The 17,469-nt window shown below is 50.0% G+C and overlaps 9 protein-coding genes across 9 annotated transcripts; 4 read left to right on the forward strand and 5 right to left on the reverse strand.

The window, feature by feature from the left end:
* Positions 1–122: 122 nt before the first annotated feature.
* N7447_007998 (PEX28-32 family peroxisomal membrane protein) lies at positions 123–1,916 on the forward strand (the record flags this gene model as incomplete). The annotated part of the gene is made up of 2 exons (XM_057232260.1): positions 123–1,310; positions 1,365–1,916. The coding sequence occupies 2 exons, from the start codon at positions 123–125 to the stop codon at positions 1,914–1,916; spliced, it is 1,740 nt and encodes a 579-aa protein (XP_057084025.1).
* Positions 1,917–2,848: 932 nt separating this feature from the next.
* N7447_007999 (allantoate permease family MFS transporter) lies at positions 2,849–4,366 on the reverse strand (the record flags this gene model as incomplete). Its single annotated transcript, XM_057232261.1, has 1 exon — positions 2,849–4,366. The coding sequence occupies one exon, from the start codon at positions 4,364–4,366 to the stop codon at positions 2,849–2,851; it is 1,518 nt and encodes a 505-aa protein (XP_057084026.1).
* Positions 4,367–5,407: 1,041 nt separating this feature from the next.
* N7447_008000 (Zn(II)2Cys6 transcription factor) lies at positions 5,408–7,356 on the reverse strand (the record flags this gene model as incomplete). The annotated part of the gene is made up of 5 exons (XM_057232262.1): positions 5,408–5,993; positions 6,060–6,266; positions 6,327–6,628; positions 6,675–7,140; positions 7,187–7,356. The coding sequence occupies 5 exons, from the start codon at positions 7,354–7,356 to the stop codon at positions 5,408–5,410; spliced, it is 1,731 nt and encodes a 576-aa protein (XP_057084027.1).
* A 662-nt stretch (positions 7,357–8,018) lies between these two features.
* On the forward strand, positions 8,019–10,237 carry N7447_008001 (uncharacterized protein; the record flags this gene model as incomplete). The annotated part of the gene is made up of 4 exons (XM_057232263.1): positions 8,019–8,333; positions 8,394–8,973; positions 9,036–9,944; positions 9,999–10,237. The coding sequence occupies 4 exons, from the start codon at positions 8,019–8,021 to the stop codon at positions 10,235–10,237; spliced, it is 2,043 nt and encodes a 680-aa protein (XP_057084028.1).
* Positions 10,238–10,790: 553 nt separating this feature from the next.
* Positions 10,791–11,855, reverse strand: N7447_008002 (uncharacterized protein; the record flags this gene model as incomplete). The annotated part of the gene is made up of 1 exon (XM_057232264.1): positions 10,791–11,855. One exon carries the CDS (start codon positions 11,853–11,855, stop codon positions 10,791–10,793), a length of 1,065 nt encoding a protein of 354 aa, XP_057084029.1.
* Positions 11,856–12,466: 611 nt separating this feature from the next.
* N7447_008003 (Ac45/VOA1 transmembrane domain-containing protein) lies at positions 12,467–13,568 on the reverse strand (the record flags this gene model as incomplete). Its single annotated transcript, XM_057232265.1, has 5 exons — positions 12,467–12,606; positions 12,662–12,898; positions 12,947–13,051; positions 13,122–13,420; positions 13,474–13,568. 5 exons carry the CDS (start codon positions 13,566–13,568, stop codon positions 12,467–12,469), a joined length of 876 nt encoding a protein of 291 aa, XP_057084030.1.
* A 216-nt stretch (positions 13,569–13,784) lies between these two features.
* On the forward strand, positions 13,785–14,485 carry N7447_008004 (rRNA-processing protein RRP17; the record flags this gene model as incomplete). Its single annotated transcript, XM_057232266.1, has 2 exons — positions 13,785–13,976; positions 14,018–14,485. 2 exons carry the CDS (start codon positions 13,785–13,787, stop codon positions 14,483–14,485), a joined length of 660 nt encoding a protein of 219 aa, XP_057084031.1.
* A 313-nt stretch (positions 14,486–14,798) lies between these two features.
* Positions 14,799–15,483, reverse strand: N7447_008005 (tropomyosin; the record flags this gene model as incomplete). Its single annotated transcript, XM_057232267.1, has 3 exons — positions 14,799–14,961; positions 15,017–15,321; positions 15,466–15,483. The coding sequence occupies 3 exons, from the start codon at positions 15,481–15,483 to the stop codon at positions 14,799–14,801; spliced, it is 486 nt and encodes a 161-aa protein (XP_057084032.1).
* Positions 15,484–15,912: 429 nt separating this feature from the next.
* On the forward strand, positions 15,913–17,257 carry N7447_008006 (uncharacterized protein; the record flags this gene model as incomplete). Its single annotated transcript, XM_057232268.1, has 4 exons — positions 15,913–16,129; positions 16,201–16,431; positions 16,489–17,016; positions 17,058–17,257. 4 exons carry the CDS (start codon positions 15,913–15,915, stop codon positions 17,255–17,257), a joined length of 1,176 nt encoding a protein of 391 aa, XP_057084033.1.
* Positions 17,258–17,469: the final 212 nt, after the last annotated feature.

Raw genomic sequence — 17,469 nt, forward strand, 5'->3', positions numbered from 1 at the left:
GAGTTGATCGTCTCCTCTATGACATGTCTATAATTGGATGGCAGCTTTAGGTATGGTATCTGATGACACTTCTCCTTAACATCACTGATGGAAAGACAGACAACATTCCGTGGATAGACTCCATGGCACCCTCAACCAACCCACAAGATCAGGGCCAGTCGGACTCTCAACCTCCGACGGTCGCTGCCTTCTCCCCAACCACGATCACCGGCTCAGCCCTGACCTCGCGCCAACGCTCCAGTGTGATCGTGCATCGCAAATCACCTCTCCTAGTGGCCACACCCCCGGCCATCACTCGCGCTCTAGCCTACTCCCACCCGTTCCTACTTCCACTAAATAAATTCGCAGGTCTCCTAACATGGACATCTGGAGACCCTTGGCAGAGCTTTCTGCTGGTGGCTACCTTTTGGACTATCGTGCTATATAGCGATGCTATCATTCTTTGGGCAGGACCGATCCTGGTCGTGGTCGCGTTGATCCTCGGCATGTATGGACGCCGTTACTCGCCGCTCTCATCAACTACATCAACAGGCGAAAAGCACAAGACCAAAGTTGCCCCAGATATTTCCCTACGTCATCAAAAGAGTCTCGATGAAATTGTCGAAACCCTTCGCATCTTCACAACCAGATGCAATATCCTCCTAGAGCCTCTACTCGACCTCACCGACTTCCTATCCACCCAGCGCACTCCTACATCGGCGACTACCAAACCCGCCCTGACAGCTCTGTTCATCCGCATCCTCCTAGTCACTCCTGTCTGGATCGGTCTGACTCTACCTCCATTCTACATCCTCACCACGCGCCGCATCGTCATGGCTGTCGGCACTATCGTTTTGACTTACCATTCCCGACCCGCTAGAGTCTCGCGTGTCATTCTGTGGCGGTCTCGAGCCGTTCGTCGGCTCTGTGCCGCAGCCACGGGACTCTCCGTTGCCGATACCCCGAGCAGCCCACAAAAGGCTCCGGCTCAAGCCCAGGGCCAAAAGCAAGGCTTAAACATTTCAACTCGGCGGCGCGGAAACAACGCGGGTGTACGGTTCACGTTTGTTGTCTATGAGAACCAGCGCCGCTGGTTGGGTATCGGGTGGACTTACTCGTTGTTCCCGGCAGAACGTCCTGCCTGGACAGACGAGCATATGAACCCAGTGAATCCCAAAGATTCTTTCGAGCTACCAGATGTTCAAACGGGAGATGCCAAATGGCGCTGGGTGGAGGGAAGTGAATGGCGCATCGAAGGAGCGGACAACTTCAATGGAAAATCAGACTCGAAGGGGTCAACTGGCGAAGGATGGATCTACTATGATAATAAGGTCGGTGCTTTCTCTCTATCGGCTTCGGTGTATTATCTTTTAACAAAGCTCTAGTGGAATGAGGGTCGCCGCGGGCAAGACGGATGGGATCGCTACACCCGTCGACGCAAGTGGTACCGTGACGCTGAATTAGCGGATGTCTCACCTCCAGGCACCCAGAACGTCTCCGAGGAAACCATTTCCGGGCTCACACAGGCCCTGGAAAGGGAAAAAGAACGAGAGAATGATGATGACGCCGACGCACAAAGCATCGCGCCATCCAACTCTTCCAAGTCCCATCGTCGGCGCTGGTTCAGCGGTACCAAGGATAAAGACCAGACTTCCGCTGGCGGGCCCACTGACAGTGGGCGTGCCACGGGCTCAAATGCCTCTGGCGCAGCCGATAGAGTAGACGCGTCGCGGCCCATCAGCATCAAGAATTCCCGCAGACCGTCTCATGCTCGCGAAGGCAGTGTGGCAACTAGTGACAGCGCCAGTTTACGCGAGAAGGAGATGGCGAACTCGCAAGATCATCTCGACCGGTGGTCAACTCGAGCTGCGGGTGGGACGGAAAGGGCGGAAAGAGAATTGGGGCTTAGCGATGAGGTGAATATGGGGCTGAGTTGATGTGTTCTACGTTCATGTATGCAATCCCTCGAATTCCGGGACTCGCTGCCTAAGCCGGCTTATATATCCTTATTATTTGTAGTGTACAAAGACCTGTCAGTCTCCTTTTATTGTTAGTTTTGTATACGCCGTCACGTACACTCCCATCTCTTTACATGCTTTATTCAATATACACCTTGTAATACTTCAACAAAGCGCACTTGGTCTACTAGGTAGGATTCCAGGAGATAGAAGAGAGACATGTCTAGATAGACCAATCAGTTGGACCTTGGTCACGGCTACTGTCTAGATCAACGATTCTTCGGGTTTAAGTAGAACCTAAGAGGAAGTATAGGCTATATGCAAATTGATAGAGAGTGTTTTAGACCAGAGTCTTGCATTTTCAATGTAATGAACACCCACCACGATGCCATCCTTATCCATTACACTCGCTGAAGCTCCAAAGACATTGCTAGTTACCTGAGGGCGCGATGCCTGAGGCATCACAGAAATGAAGCTAAATATAGAAGTGATAGCCTAGCGTTAAGAACAGAAGAGACTCCAGTCTAGTGCATAGCCCTTGTCGATAATCCTTGAGGCGTTGAAAGAAGATAAGAAAGTTAGGTGTCGTCTGCGCCTGAGACATCAAAAGCACACCTCCTGAATATAGTATTTTGGTTGCCCTTTTCCAGAATCGATGTCCTTTTCTTTTCTTACCCTTGAAGGGGATGAGCTTAGATATCTTTATAATTACTCTCCGGTACTCCTGCGGAGTAGAGACTTACTGTAAGACATAGAGAACTTACGGGAGCGAAGGGTTATAGGAAATGGTTTGATAAAAATACAGTGTTGAAATAGTATTATGTTAGTTGATTCTTGGATACATTCCAAGAATCCTTCGGGGTACGTCCCGGGTTTATTTACAAATTCGCAAAAGGGCACAAACCCCATCTTCATATCGCATAACGGAATTCCGGATTTTGCCGGTCCGTCAGATCCAAAAATGCGTTGTTCTCGGGAACAACGTACGCATCACCCAATGCCTCCTTCTCCAGGTCGCGTCGGCGATTCTCCCGCTGCGCTACCCACCAGATAAGGCACAGATCCAGTGTGACGACGAAGTACAGCACGCAGATAGAGATCTTGGCCGGCATATACCCGGGGGCATCTTTGGCTTGGAAGGTCTGGGGAGAGATGATGTTGCCGACAGTGTAGGCGATGGTCTGGATACAGGACACGGTGATCTTCTTAGTCGAGCCAGCGACATTTGTACTAGTGAGACCAAGAATCGTCGTCCATCCGAGTGGAATACCTCCGGTGAGGTAGTATCCGATAAGGGCCGGGACCTTGTTGGTTGTCGCCATCAAGATCGCACCGACAATGGCCAGGATATGGCCGACGATACACCAGAAAAGTCGGTGCTGTGTCTTCATTGCCAGGTAGGTCAGGCCGATCAGCGCCACAACCTCATATGCACCCATTGGGGTGACAAGCAGGAGACTTTCTGTTTTCGTGAATCCCATGCCCGTTACCATGATGTTTCCGAAACTTGTCGCAGTGGAGTTTGGTACATTTGCCGCCATGACCCAGAAGGCGTAGAGCCAGGTTTGAGGATCGGTAAGGGCTTCGTAAACCTGTTCTTTTTTGAAGACATTGGTTCCGATACCCTGTCCGTTACCGCGAAGACGCTCTGCGTGCATTGCCTTTTCTTCCACGGTCAAGAAGCCCGCCGTCAAGGGGGAATCCGGCAGGAAGAAGAAGAAAAGGATGCCAACCACCACGGTCAGCAGACCCAGGATCAGGAAAATGACCTGCCATCCTCGCAAGGAGGCAGTAGGGTCACCACCGATGTGAGTTGCGACGCCGTACGCGACGTAGCCGCCAAACATCTGCGCAAATCCACACATGGAGAACCACAATCCGACGCGGAACGCCTGTTCTTCCTTCCGGTACCACTGCGAGGTGAAGACGACCCAGGCGGGGATGATGGAGGCTTCAGCGGCGCCTAGAAGTGTGCGGCAGACCATCAGGGAGGCAAAGGACTTGCATGCGGCCATGCAAGCCAGGATGGCTCCCCAGGCGGTGACGTTGACGGCGACGTATTTTGCGAGTGGGAATAATTGCATCACGCGCATTGTGGGGAAGGCGAGTGCAAGCTGGCCGAAAAAGAATATACTCGACACCCAGTTGAATTGGTTGCCTTGGAGGTTTGTGGACTCGCGCATCCCCGTGACGCTGGCATAACTGATGGCGATCTTGTCGAGATATTGTAGGAAGTATACGATGCAGATCAGTGGCATGATGTACAAATCAATCTTGCGCAATAGTCGTCTAGATGCTGCAGGATCGAGCACGCTTGACGAACCGGCTTCCAGTAATTGCAGCGCTCCATCGCCCGTAGCTTGAGCATATGCGTTTTTTTTCTCGTGTTCGGCCGAGATCTTCTCGACCGGAGATGTTTGAACGGTCATCTTGAAAGTATGTGGCGAGATATCCTTTTCAACGTAGACGGGAGAACGCGTTGGTTAAGTACGGGAGCTTGCCAATATGGACAGGCAAGCACGCCATCCGCCCCGGCTGTCACAATAATATTACCCAGTGGCGATTTGCTGGCTTATAGTCATTTTTCTGGGCCCTAGTGGGGACTTCTAAGGGGTTTCAAGCGAGGATATTTATCCCAAGCAATTTGATTGGTGTCGGCAATGAAATACATCTAGGTTCAGTACATATACATATTGAATTGAGTCAAGAATTTGAATCATACTAAAGAGGCTAAACAGAAGTTAGAAAGCATAAAGTACGTAGATAACGTCTATACAACATACGGAGCCTTCCGTACACCCGTTAGTTTACCGACGGCATTAGTTAATGTTTTCCGGCCCCAGTCCCGAGGGACAGGAACCCTAGCGCTAAATTCTAACACATGGCGATTCTTCGGGCCCGGGGAGTTTGCCGGGCCCACCGGATAGAAAACTTCTTACGGATAGCAATAGGTAATTAAAATCTTTTATGTGGCAATTCTACATGATAACAAGATACATTGTAGCAAAATACCAAAATAGGGGATAATATCAAAAGGTCGTAGTATATAAAGTAGATGAGGTCTCAATTAGATCTTTAAGAATAAAAAGTTTGGTTGAACCAAAATATTAAACTTCGACAGTATATATATATCAGTGTTCGCGCTCTTTACACTTTTATATCATGTACATCTTTAACCTAATCTTAATAAGAGATCGAGTAAACAAGACCAGGGTTGTACACATTAGAACTTTATTTCCGTTCCTCTTAAGCTAAACCGAGTTCTAAGGTTAAGAAAATTGAGGTAATGCTTATATTATATTCTATGTACCTTTTGTATGGAGTTACTATACAAAAGATACCTAATCCTTACAATTTGTGGCCCTCACAAGCTACATGTAACTCATAACAATCAGAATTTTTGTGTCATTCGTGCAAACATAAACCTCTTTATCCCTAATGTAACAAAAATAGATCCAAACTGCCGCTATCTATGCAAGAATCAATTCCCACCCCAGCTCCTCCACAATATCTAACCAATGCACATTTTTCTGACTCATCCCAATAAATCGAGCAGCATCCTGTCTCCCCCACAAAATCCCCAATAACTCCTTTGCACGCCTAACATTTCCAATCCCAAAGTTATCCTGTAGCTTGCCCAAAGAACGGAGCACAACCTCTCTGTCCGCTACGTTCTCACTCTCACACCCGGAGATGAAGAGCGGGAACGTGAGCGCCGAGTACTCGCAGTGGTCACCCAACGGGAAAGTTTCGATGCGGGAAAGACAGCGGTAGACGGCGAGACTTTTTGGCGTGGAGATGAGAGGAACCCATTCTAGTGTCGAGATCCATGGGTTCTCCTCTAGCTGAGCGTTGACAATAGTATCAGTGTTGGTGGTGGAAGAGGAATCTGGATAGGTTCTGCTTATGTGCTCCATGATTGAGTGGAGATAGACAAACCCTGCATCGCGGAAACATTCCGCCACGAGTTGAAGGCGTGTTAGGGTTGCTGGTGACGTCCCTTGGTGAATTATGTAAGGGGTTGAAGTGTGAGACCAGGCGAGGAGGGATTCGTTTCTGGGATGGGGTGTTAGCGCGGATGTCCGACTAGACTGCTTTTTATAACAGCAGGGAGAGACAAACATGGATGCAATACTGAGTCGAAGAACCAACGTATCAGCTTGGAGGGAAGGCAGCTCTGCGATGCGTGCACATAATTTGAGGATTTCCTCTGTGTATCCAATATATATGTCCAATTTTGGGATACCGATATCGCTATCGACAGAAAAGTCTGTGGAAGTGATACACTTGCGGTTGCTGATCCGGGCCATGTTATAGCCATACACGAATCTAGATGATGACATTTTATGTTAGCGTGGGATAATGTATGGGGCAGGTTGTCACACATACAGTCCACGCAGGAACTCGGCTGCATCTCGATCCATTGAAGCAAATCCACCGCGTGAAACGATCAGACGCTGCAATGCATTGAGATGAACAACCCATTGCTTAACGCTACCACGCACGATCTCATATTTGCATAGTAGACCAACTGCCAGCATGGCATCGTCAGGGAACACCTCCGTTGAACACTTATCCAGTGCTATGCGAAGTCCGCTGAGAGCTCCACTATAGTATTTAACTGCAGCCGTACGTGCTCCAAAGCCATGGGAACGATTTGCGAGATGAAGAGCCGAGACGGCACATACGGCCTTCATCAGCAGAGGTGATGACATTGCCCTAGGAATCAACATCGACCGAAGGGGGGTTATCGTCGCTCTCTAGATTTGCTAGCAGTCGAGATCCCTGCTCCATGTGGTATTGGAGGTAGTGAGTTTCATGTGTTGAGAGATGACTGATATATCCCTGAGGCTGTGGGATCACCGCGACAGAGCTATGCAAATCAATATCCAGGCCAGGACTATGTTCTTCTACATCCTGGACCGGACTGGTAGCTGCATCAAATGATACATATCCCCGAGGAGAAGATGGAACAGACCAGCTCAGGGAAGTCCCCGGCTCGGGAGATAAACTAGTCTCGAGCCAGGCATCCGAGGACGGGGATGGCGTAGGCAAAGGTAGTTGAGACGACGAGGACGCACTGAGCCGCCGGCGCTTTGAAGTCTCCGTCTGTGAGAACACCTGTGCTGATGGACCTAATGGCTCTGCCCATATAGATCCGTAGCCCTCACACGTCCGGCCTTGCTTGGAACAATTGTTGCAACTGATAAAATTAGTCATGGAATTCGAAGTCAAATTCTAGTACGCACCTTGGTTTGGCCTTATCGCAGGCCTTGCGCCTTTTTTTGCAGGTTATGCATCCTGAGCGAGTCCATGCCGTGCCTGATTGCCGTGTTCTACCCTTCTTCGGGGCGGAAGTGGGCTGGCCGGGTGTGAAGGAAGACGACTGTGTCGAGCCATTCAGAGGAAAGGCATTCATAGTATCAAGGAGCGCCTAGATAGTATGGAGATGCTATAACAGGTACTAGTGACGGCATGCTTATCGCAGATATTGGACAAATTCAGACAAAGATGCGCTGTCGCGGGCATTAGCCCGCACAATTTATCGGAGAGTTATCGATAACATAATACACTAAACCGAATTGGGACAATTATACGCAGACCCCATACTCACGTGACATGGAAATTGTGGATTAAAGGTCATGTGATCTGAACTCTAAATGCCCTCTTCTCATGCTGTCTCGACTGAGAACAGGGTATATCAGCTCAGATCATCCAGATAGACCCGAAAGACTATTCTGAGTCGCTTGAGCGAGTAGTTCTACTATAAGTTTTACCTTGTATATCCATGTTGAATCCATTTTGCCCCGATCTTTCAGTGCCAAGACCCCTCTTCTCCAACGCTCCACTTGCCCTGGCTTCTTTCCTAATCAGGCAGGTACAGCCAGACCTTATGTAACCCGATAAGATCCCCCCCCGGATTGCGACGAGATATATAAATGCAGGCATTGCGTCTATTCCTCTCATTCATCACATCTATTGCCTTCCTCACTTCTCCGTCGACTCGTGTGTCATTTCCTCTCTAATCTCCCACAACCGCCGCATCTCTCCACCTCGGAAGTGTATCCCAACACCGCCAAAATGGTGACCAACTACGGCCCTCACCCTTTCGACCCAATCACACCGGAGGAGATCAAGCTCGCCGTACGCATCCTTGAGGCGACCTTCCCGGGCGTCTCTCTGCGCTACAAGCGCATTGATGTCAATGAGCCTATTAAGAAGGACGTTATCGCATACATTGAAGCAGAGCGCTTACGGCGGCCATTGCCCCCACCACCGGCCCGTCTCCTCTATGTGCTCTTCCACCGTCTAGATACTGGTGCATTCTACAAGGCTCTACTCAATGCCGACAAGCGTACCATTGTCTATGCCAAGGAGCTTCCCAAGGAGGTTCAGGTAAGCAGAGCCCTCTCCTGGAAGCAAGCAACGGGGGTAACTAACAGTTCTATTTTATAGGGTCCCATTGATATCGATGAAATTGCCGGGATCGAAGCAATGTGCATGAAGCACCCCGCTGTGCTGGCCGAGATCGAGAAATTGCAGCTGCCCGCTGGCGTCACTGTGTGCAATGACCCTTGGATGTACGGCACAGACAGTGACAACGAGGACCGACGGCTCTTCCAATGCTTTATGTACATGGTCGAAGTGGATCACCCTCAGAACAATCACTACTCTCTGCCTTGCAAATTCTCACCGGTGTTCGACGGTCTCACTCATGAGTTGATCCGTATGGACTATCTGCCCGGCGGTGCTGATTTCGAGACTACGTCTACCCAGCCTTGGAAGCCTGTCAAGACAGTCCAGTATGCCCACGACCTCTTGGATGAGCCTCTTCGCACCGATCTCAAGCCCTACATCGTACAACAGCCCGAGGGTCCTTCTTACTCGGTGGATGGCAACTCCGTCTACTGGCAGAAGTGGCGCTTCAGAGTCGGGTTCAATGCTCGCGAAGGCTTAGTTATCTACAACGTAACATATGACAACAGAAACATCTTCTATCGTTTGGCTGTTTCTGAGATGACCGTTCCATATGGAGGCAAGTGGGATCAGAACCCTATCATCCCTAGCTCCTAGCGGATCTGACTAACATCGATATAGATCCCCGAGCCCCCTACCATCGCAAGCAGGCATTTGATGTCGGTGATACTGGTTTTGGTATGAACGCCAATCAGTTGACTCTTGGATGTGACTGTCTTGGCCATATCAAGTATTTCGATGGTTACAGCAACGACTCTAAGGGCAACCCACTACATATGAAGAACGTGGTTTGCATGCACGAACAAGATAACGGTTTGCAGCATAAGCACACCAACTATCGGACCGGTGCTGCTACCGTTGTGCGCAACCGCCAGTTGGTCCTACAGATGATCTGCACTGTGGCTAACTATGAGTACATCTTCAACTACATCTTTGATCAAGCCGCCAATGTTGAATTGGAAGTCCGAGCCACCGGTATTCTTTCCACCGTCCCATTCGACAACCAGAACGGCGAGACCGTCCCTTGGGGTACCAACGTCGGTCCTGGTGTGATGGCCCCCTTCCACCAGCACATGTTCTCCCTTCGAATCGACCCTGCCATCGATGGATTTAAGAACACTGTCTATTACGAGGACAGCGTTCCTATGCCAGAAGACGAAAAGAATCCCTACCTTGTGGGCTATACCTCGGAGTCTACGGTGATGCGCTCGGCAGGAACAGCGAACACCAGCGTGGATCGTCACCGCGTCTTCAAGATTCGCAACGACAATATCACCAACCCAATCACCTACAAGCCTGTTGCATACAAGCTTATGGCTGCTCCCAGCCAAATGCTTCTGGTCAGCCCCAATGCCCACGGCTACCGCCGTGCTGAGTTTGCCACCAAGCCGATCTGGGTCACCAAGTACCAGGATGATGAACTGTACGCTGCAGGCGAGTTCACTAACCAAAGCCGCCGCGCTGAGGGCGTCGAGACTTGGGTGCAGCGTAAGGACAACATCGAGAACGAAGACATCGTCCTTTGGCACAGTAAGCATTCCTCCCCGCGAATTTATATACTATATAACTAACAACTTTCTGCAGCCTTCGGGCTTACCCACAACCCCCGTATTGAGGACTTCCCTGTCATGCCGATGGAGCGCATTAGCATTATGCTGAAGCCCGATGGCTTCTTCAACAAGAACCCGGCTCTTGACGTCCCACAATCCTCCCAGCTTTTCAATAAATCTTCACTCCACCCCGAGGAGAAGTCTGCTGCTGCCTGTTGTGCCGGTGCTTCGTCTGCTGGCTCCAAGGCCAAGCTGTACAAGCGCATTGACTAGTTCGATTTCTTTTGAACCCATAGATACCCTATACACTCGTCCCAAGGCCTCAGGCATATTCATGGTTTCAGAGGGTGTGTTCTGTCGATATGAATCGGCTTGGCGACTTTGTTTTTTCCCTTCATTTTGGCCCTTTTCTGTTGGGCTTAACGATATTTCATGATTTACCATCTCAATAAAGCACAAACTTTGATCGATCGTTTCCTACATGTAATGCAATACAAGATACTGACTGCAAGAGTGGCAAAATACTAGTGGGATTGTAGTTATATCCATATTCGAATCACTCTGTGAGTAAACTGATTTGTATTGACAAGGGAGTAATAGTGATAATAATGCGCAGAGAAAAAAAAAAGAAATAAGATATCGCCTCATGAAGGGTTTATGGAACGCCGAGTTGAAACAAAACCGAAACGAAAATGGACAAGAGAATACATGCAGAGCAGATGGCGAAAAAGAGGAAGAGATCTCAATATAGATCCAACAAAAACAGGTCGCCAATATCATTCCTTCATATAATGACCAGCATACCGAGAGCTCGAAATAAGTGGCATTACCGACGGCCCGAATCAGAGCTGTGAGGAACATGGCTCTCAAACAGATCCTCAAGATATGCGCTAGGAGCACGACCCTGCGGCGCTTGATTCAGATTCAACGAACTCGTCGAGGCACCCACATAAGAATGGCGCTGATTATGCGAATCATGATAGACACCAGCCGGAGGCAGGGAAGGCGACGAGAGGCCAGCAGTGGGTGAGTGTAGAGGATCTGGAGCGGGGTTGGAGCTACCGGCAGCAGCGTAGTATCCAGCAGGTAGGTATGTTGAGGCTCGATTGCCTGCGCTTCCTGCAGCGTGTAAACTGGCATGCGATGCAGAGGGACCGCCTGCAGTAGGAGAAAAGAAAAGACCGCTGTTTGCGCTCGGGACACGGTTGGGCTTGTAGCTTGCGCGAGTTGCGGCGCCGAGTTTGTGAAGGGATACGTCGGTCGCTGGGGCGGCGGAGTAGGGAATTGATCGCTTCTTTCTGCTGCCGCGGAGGAGGCGCTTCGATTCCGAGGCGTGCATCACGGCAGCGCGCCGTACTGAGCGGTTTACGGACCATGCGACCATTGCGTGCCATGCGAGCAGAATTAGGCCGATTAGCCCTAGCGCAGCGCCGACGGCGATGAACACTGTGCCTTCTGGGGCATTGCTCTCTTGCATATATGGGGCGTTGGCTATTGGCGGTATCGTCACAATGGCGGCGTCAGTTGTGGTGGAGGAGGATGTTGATGATTCCGTTGTCGTGGAGACGGATGATGTCGTTGTAGTGCTGTCGGACGTCGTGGAGGATTCAGAGGATGTGGTGGTTGTATCCATGGTTGTGTCTGTAGATTCGGCGGAGGTGGTGCTCGTGGATTTTGATTTCGATGTGGAAGTGGTTGAAGATGTGGTCTCACTCACACTAGAGGTCGTTTGAGTGGTGGAGAGATCGTCGGTGGTCTTAGCCGCATCGGTATCTGTTGTTGTCTCGTCGGCCGGCACGGCAGACACTTGAGCAGCGATGGCAATGATCAGAAGCAGTAACAGGAGGAATGATGGCTTGGATTTCCCAAGCCCTTGCGGTAGAACTCGCATGGCGGCGTAAAGAATCGATCAGCTGCTTCTCCACAGTATGCGGGTCACCTGGAGTAGGCGCCGATCCCAACGACAGCGAGGAACAAAGAAAATTATCGATTCTTGTCAGGTCATCAATGAAATCTGGGCAGCAAGGCTAGTGTCTCTGCTGATTCCAAAAATAACTGCGACTTGTCTCTCGTGGAAGATTGGATGCTCAACTCAGGCTGCAGGTCACGGATCCACAATCAACAAATTTCCATATGAGGTGAGGACTTGGGAATCTCTCAAAAAACGAATGACTGTTGTTTAAGTGAGGCCAGAGTCCCTGAAGATGACCGTAAGACAAGTCCTTAACCGAGAATTGGAAGAAACCAAAAGACGCCAACGCTAAGGGAGGGGGGTGCCTTAGGCAAGACTAAGACTGTCACCTGACAGTCTCCAAAAAAAGACATGGAAGGACTTGAGTTTACATAGGCAAATCTAACATTCGAGAACTGGGAGAATATGATTTATCATACATGGGAATACAAGATGATTGCCCCTGAAACCGACAAAAAAGAAATTCAATTGCAGCAATGGAGGTGTATTCCAAAAACATGACCCAAGAAAGTACTACAAAGCACTGCAAATCACTGCGCTTTCTTTTGCACAGCAGCTGAGGTGTCCTTCTCAAATGCAGCATAGGGGATCTCGAGACTGCTTAGGGCGTTGATGCCAATGTACAAGATCGCGAAGAACAGGAAGGTAGCCATGAGTCCCATGAAGATACCTGGAAAGAGGTGAGTATAGTGGACAGAGAGATGGTGGGATTGGCAGATACAAACCTGGAGTAAAGTATTGATACTCCTCGAAGAGAGAGGTGTGGTTAGATGATGTCGAGTCGCTACCATCCGCAGAGTAATCCCGCTTGAGCTCCATGCGGAGCGGGTCTTGGTATGAATATCCAGAGGCTTCATAGATAACGGAATCCACCTCGGGAAACTCTTTCGGTGAGGTGATGTAGAGAATAGTATACTTGGACGAGGAAGGAAGTCGGTCAATGATGTCGGCAAGGAAACCATCTAGCAGAGTCAGTAACAATGAAGTGCATAGGTGGACTGTATACATACCGAATGCAGAAAGCTGCTGTGCGCGGTCCGAGTCCAGCGATAGCATGGGGAATTCAACATCAATAATTCGGGGGCCCTTCTCAAAGTACGAGGGGTAAGATCCGGCTTCACATTGTTAGCTTTGACGTTCTTCGCGGGTTTGCCAAGTCCGTTGTTGGCCACCAAAGCAACTTACAGGAAGCATCGACGGCGGTGATCTGGGCCTTGCATTTCTTCTCCAAAAGACTCTTGATCTCCTTAGGTTCCACCAATCCAGCGACCTCGCTGATGCTCATCTTGGACCGGATCGAGCTGTCTTTCCCAAGCATCTTCGCACCCAAGCGGGGTGCCGACTTTCGCGTCGAGAAGTCGGAACTGTGCACACCAGGCTGGTAGACGACAACATAGTAATCGGATGGACAGGTGCTGAGAGATGAGAAAAGGTTCTCGAGGAGCGAAGCTCCTGTCTGGATGTAGGCGGAGTTCGTCAGGACCCTGAGGGAGAAGCGGTTAGTTAACTACAGTTGGAGACGTTCAATCAAACATACTCAGAAGTTGAGGCAAGGAAGAATGGCGAAGTATCTCTGAAAGCATTTACGGCAGCAGCCCCAAGGGCCAGTAGCCCGAACCTGCTGAAATGCATTGTGTTTGGCGTGGGGGATGGGGTCAAGTTGGCGATGATGTTGCCAACGGGAGGTGTCCGACTTGGCCTCGGAGGCGGTCGAGAACCCCGACCCGCCTGAGCTTTCATGTCAACTTTTTTTTTGTGGTTTTGAACGCAGTTTTAACACAACCTACGACATACAAAGGTCTTTTTGTTATTTGAACCAAATACTTAAGATTGGGATTTTCATTCGTCATGGGTCCTAAGGATTTGAAAAAACGCAAAATTGTTGCTGGGCCTAAAGTTGAAGAGGTCAATTTCGACAACGAGTCCCGCCATGAATACTTGACTGGGTTTCACAAACGCAAGGTGCAACGTGCCAAGCATGCGCAAGACAATGCCATGAAGAGGTACAAGGAGGAGAAGAGAGAAGCAAGAAAAAGGTTCGTCTTCAATGAGCGCCCAAAGACATCCGCTCATTTTTCTAGATTCGAGAGGATCGCAAAAAAGACTTCGAACAGGCAATGGCGGAGCATAAAGCAGTACTCAAGCGCATGAAGGAGGATGCTGGAGATCTCGGCGAAATGGAAGGCGAGAAAGAGGAGGAAGACTGGGAGGGATTCGAAGAGCCTCCAGCAGTGGACTACGAAGCCGAATACATCGACGAGGACAAATACACAACAGTCACAGTTGAAGAAATGGATGCATCCCGCGAGGGTCTGCTCAAGGCTGCCAAGGAGGAGGATGAAGAGGGCGAAGAAAAGAAAACATACCCAGTTGAGTCGACAGAGGACGCAAAAAAGAAGAGAAAGCCCCGGAGCGCAGCCTCAGAAGCAGCCAGGAAAAAGAAGAGGAACTTCCGCTACGAGACCAAGATTGAGCGCAAGCAAACAATGTTAAAACAGCGGGCTGTGAAACAGAAGAGGGCAAAGGCACGAAAGGGTGCAGAGGAATGAGGAAACCACAGCTTGAAAGAGATACGACATCACATGTGCATATACTCGGCTTCCAGCAATTATTCAGCCAATTTTACGGATGGTAGGCGTTTCACATGGAAAAATGCAATGATGCAGGAAATGGCGGACACCGTAGTGTACGTTGCATGATAAAAAGTTATTGCTATCAAAAGCGCTGTATCTGGCCCATATAACTGGCACCAGCGGTAACACAAACAATCACGGCATGAAAAAGCAGACAAACCAGAGAATGAAGCCTGTATCCAACCAAATGTATCCCGATATCCTGCACCCATCACCGGTTTAGACCAGCTTAGATGTCGGCCATCTGGGATGCAAGGTCATCGAGCTCCTTCTTGACAGTGCTGTGTTCCTTAATCGCATCCTCATATCTCTGCTCGAGTTTGGCATGTTGGTCCTCGAGTGCCTGCACCTTCCGCTCGTAGTGACCCGCCTTGATGTCGGTTTGGCGGAGCCTGAGTGCCCAAAATGTCAGTATTGAACTTTGAAAGAATTGGTAGCGGGTCGTACTTCTCATTTGTTTCCCGCAGAGTCTTGTCATTCTCCTCAGCCTCCTCCTCGAGGAGCTGCACCCGTCGCTGAAGGGCCTCGTTCTGGGTGTCGTGCTGGAGGCTCTGGCTGGCAGCCTCCTTAGCCTCCTTGAGGGCGGCCTCCGCCTTCTCAACCTCTTCCTCTAGAAGCTGGTTACGGTGGTTGAGCGATGTGATCTCTTGTTCCTTTGACAAATTCTCCTGTTCCAACGTCTTGACCTTGGCCTTGAGCTCATCGACGAGCTCGTGAGCCTCATCAGCCTCGGCGCGGATGGCAACGATGCGCTAGAATGAATATCACGTCAGTAAAAAATTCCCAGTGGGGAAGTGATGGAATGCTGGGGGGGTGCATATATGCATATGACGAGGGGCTGTGTGATTTTGGGAAACCGTTAAGCTACCCCGCCGGCAGGGGTGTTGGTGACTTACCTCCTTGATCTTGTCCATTTTAAGGGTATTGAAAAGGGAGTAAAGAAGATAATATGTATGGTTGAAAGGAAGAGTAGTTAGGTTTTCGCTCAGCGAGAAACCGGGCGAGTGTTGGATGGGTGGGAAGATGGATTTGGGGAGAGTTTTGGGAGAGAAGGGGAGGAAGAATGGCTGACTGAACAAGTAGACAGTACCAGCACAACAAGTACTAGCTCCACTACAGGGGAGGTACCGTATACTTACTGTGTACCAACTGCGTAACCATGGTATGGTTAGGTACACAATCCGCTCTTGCTCTCTGCCAATCACCGCCCAACGATCGTCACGTCTCCACGGGCAACCACTCGACAACACCATCTAGAACTTGCTCTGGTTCTTTATCACTTTCAACCCGACTTTGATTTCTTTGATACAGTGCATGCGAATAATCAGTTTTAGTTTGCCACTATGTTGGCTCTTCGCGACCAGGAGAACCTGGTAAACACCCACCAGACTGCTGCCGCAGCTAAGCCCTTGAACCAAAGCAAGCCGTTAGCACCCAAGACGCCCGGCAAGCAACGAAATGATGAGAACAACCCGTTGGCATTTGGAAATCGCACCGTGAAGGGCAATGGGAATCGCCAGGAGAATGGAAAACTGGGCAACGCGTTTATCACTCCGATGGGTACGCGTGCTTTTCGCGAAAATTAGAAATTTGGAGAGGATTGGATGACGACTAACTTTCTATTCTTATAGTGAAGGACCGCGCTCCACTGGGCATGAAAACGACGAATCTCAAAGCCAATAACCTCCTGACGCCCGCGCCCTTTGGAACCACAAAGCAACCGAAGACAAATCGCAGACAATCGACTGCCCAGAAGATCAGAAAAGCTGCTCCAGTGACACAACAAGCTCAAACCAAAGTCCACATTGACGCTGCTGCCGATGATGTACCGGATATTGAATACATGCCACCCAAGGCTAGAGGTACGCTAAGCACGACCAAAGCTGCATCTCTAAAAGCTTATTTCTGACGAACGACAGATCTTCCCGACCTTCCAGATGATGTAACATATGACACCACATTCCCCCAATTCCGACCTAAGAATCGAGCATTGGGATTGGAGAGTGTTTACGGAAAGCAACAAGTTGGCAGAGATGGACTCACGGCGAAACAGCGCAAATTCAAAGAGGATTCAGCGGCGTGTGACAGGATGGTGGATGATATGATTATGAAACAACTCGAGGAAATTGGGTTTGAGAGCTCCGGTGAGAGCGAGTCTGCAAAGGGGATTCAGCCTAATGCCATCCCCCCAAAGAGACCTACAAGCACACGTCAAACTCGCAGTGTGTCCACGCTTCGAGCTCGTGACGCTGCCGCAGCGCTTGCCGGACCCCAGCCAACTGCTGCACCTCGAGTGGCTCTAACCCCGAAACCACGGGTGGCATCATTGGCATCGTCACTGGTTATGCCCAAGAGGCACGCTAGGGTCCCGTCTAATCCCTCTTCCATGCGCAATACTGCTGCTTCTGTCAACTCTCGGACGACCGTTGGCTATTCCAAGGGACGTAGTGTGTCGTCCACCCTGCGGGAGAAACATTCCCAGACGCAGAGGACCTCGAGCTCTCAGATCCTGTCTCCCGAAACTTATATGCAGCTGTATGGACCCCTCCGCTGGACTCGGAAATGTGGACTCGTTGCAAAGCTGCTGGATGCTTTGACACCCCGGATGAGATCACCCAGGAACCGGAAGAACCACTGCCCACATTTGACGAAGATGATGAGGCCCAGAGCTTCCAGCTCACTTTGTAGGGGCTAGGTCGCGAATGATACTCATCGAAAGGGGATTCCAACATTCAATTGGTTATTTGACAGGAGATCGACAGTTGTTTACAGGGTTTGGCGGCAAGCCGAAGGATACCGGCGTTATGAAATATTAGTGTTAATGTACTTGTAACTGGATAGGTTGCAGCCCTTCCGAGGTAAACTGCGGATCATACTGTTTCAGGTGTTCTCCACTCTCA

This window comes from Penicillium robsamsonii (genome assembly GCF_028829455.1).
Source record: "Penicillium robsamsonii strain IBT 29466 chromosome Unknown utg000004l_segment0_segment0, whole genome shotgun sequence".
In the NCBI taxonomy this organism is placed as follows: domain Eukaryota; kingdom Fungi; phylum Ascomycota; class Eurotiomycetes; order Eurotiales; family Aspergillaceae; genus Penicillium; species Penicillium robsamsonii.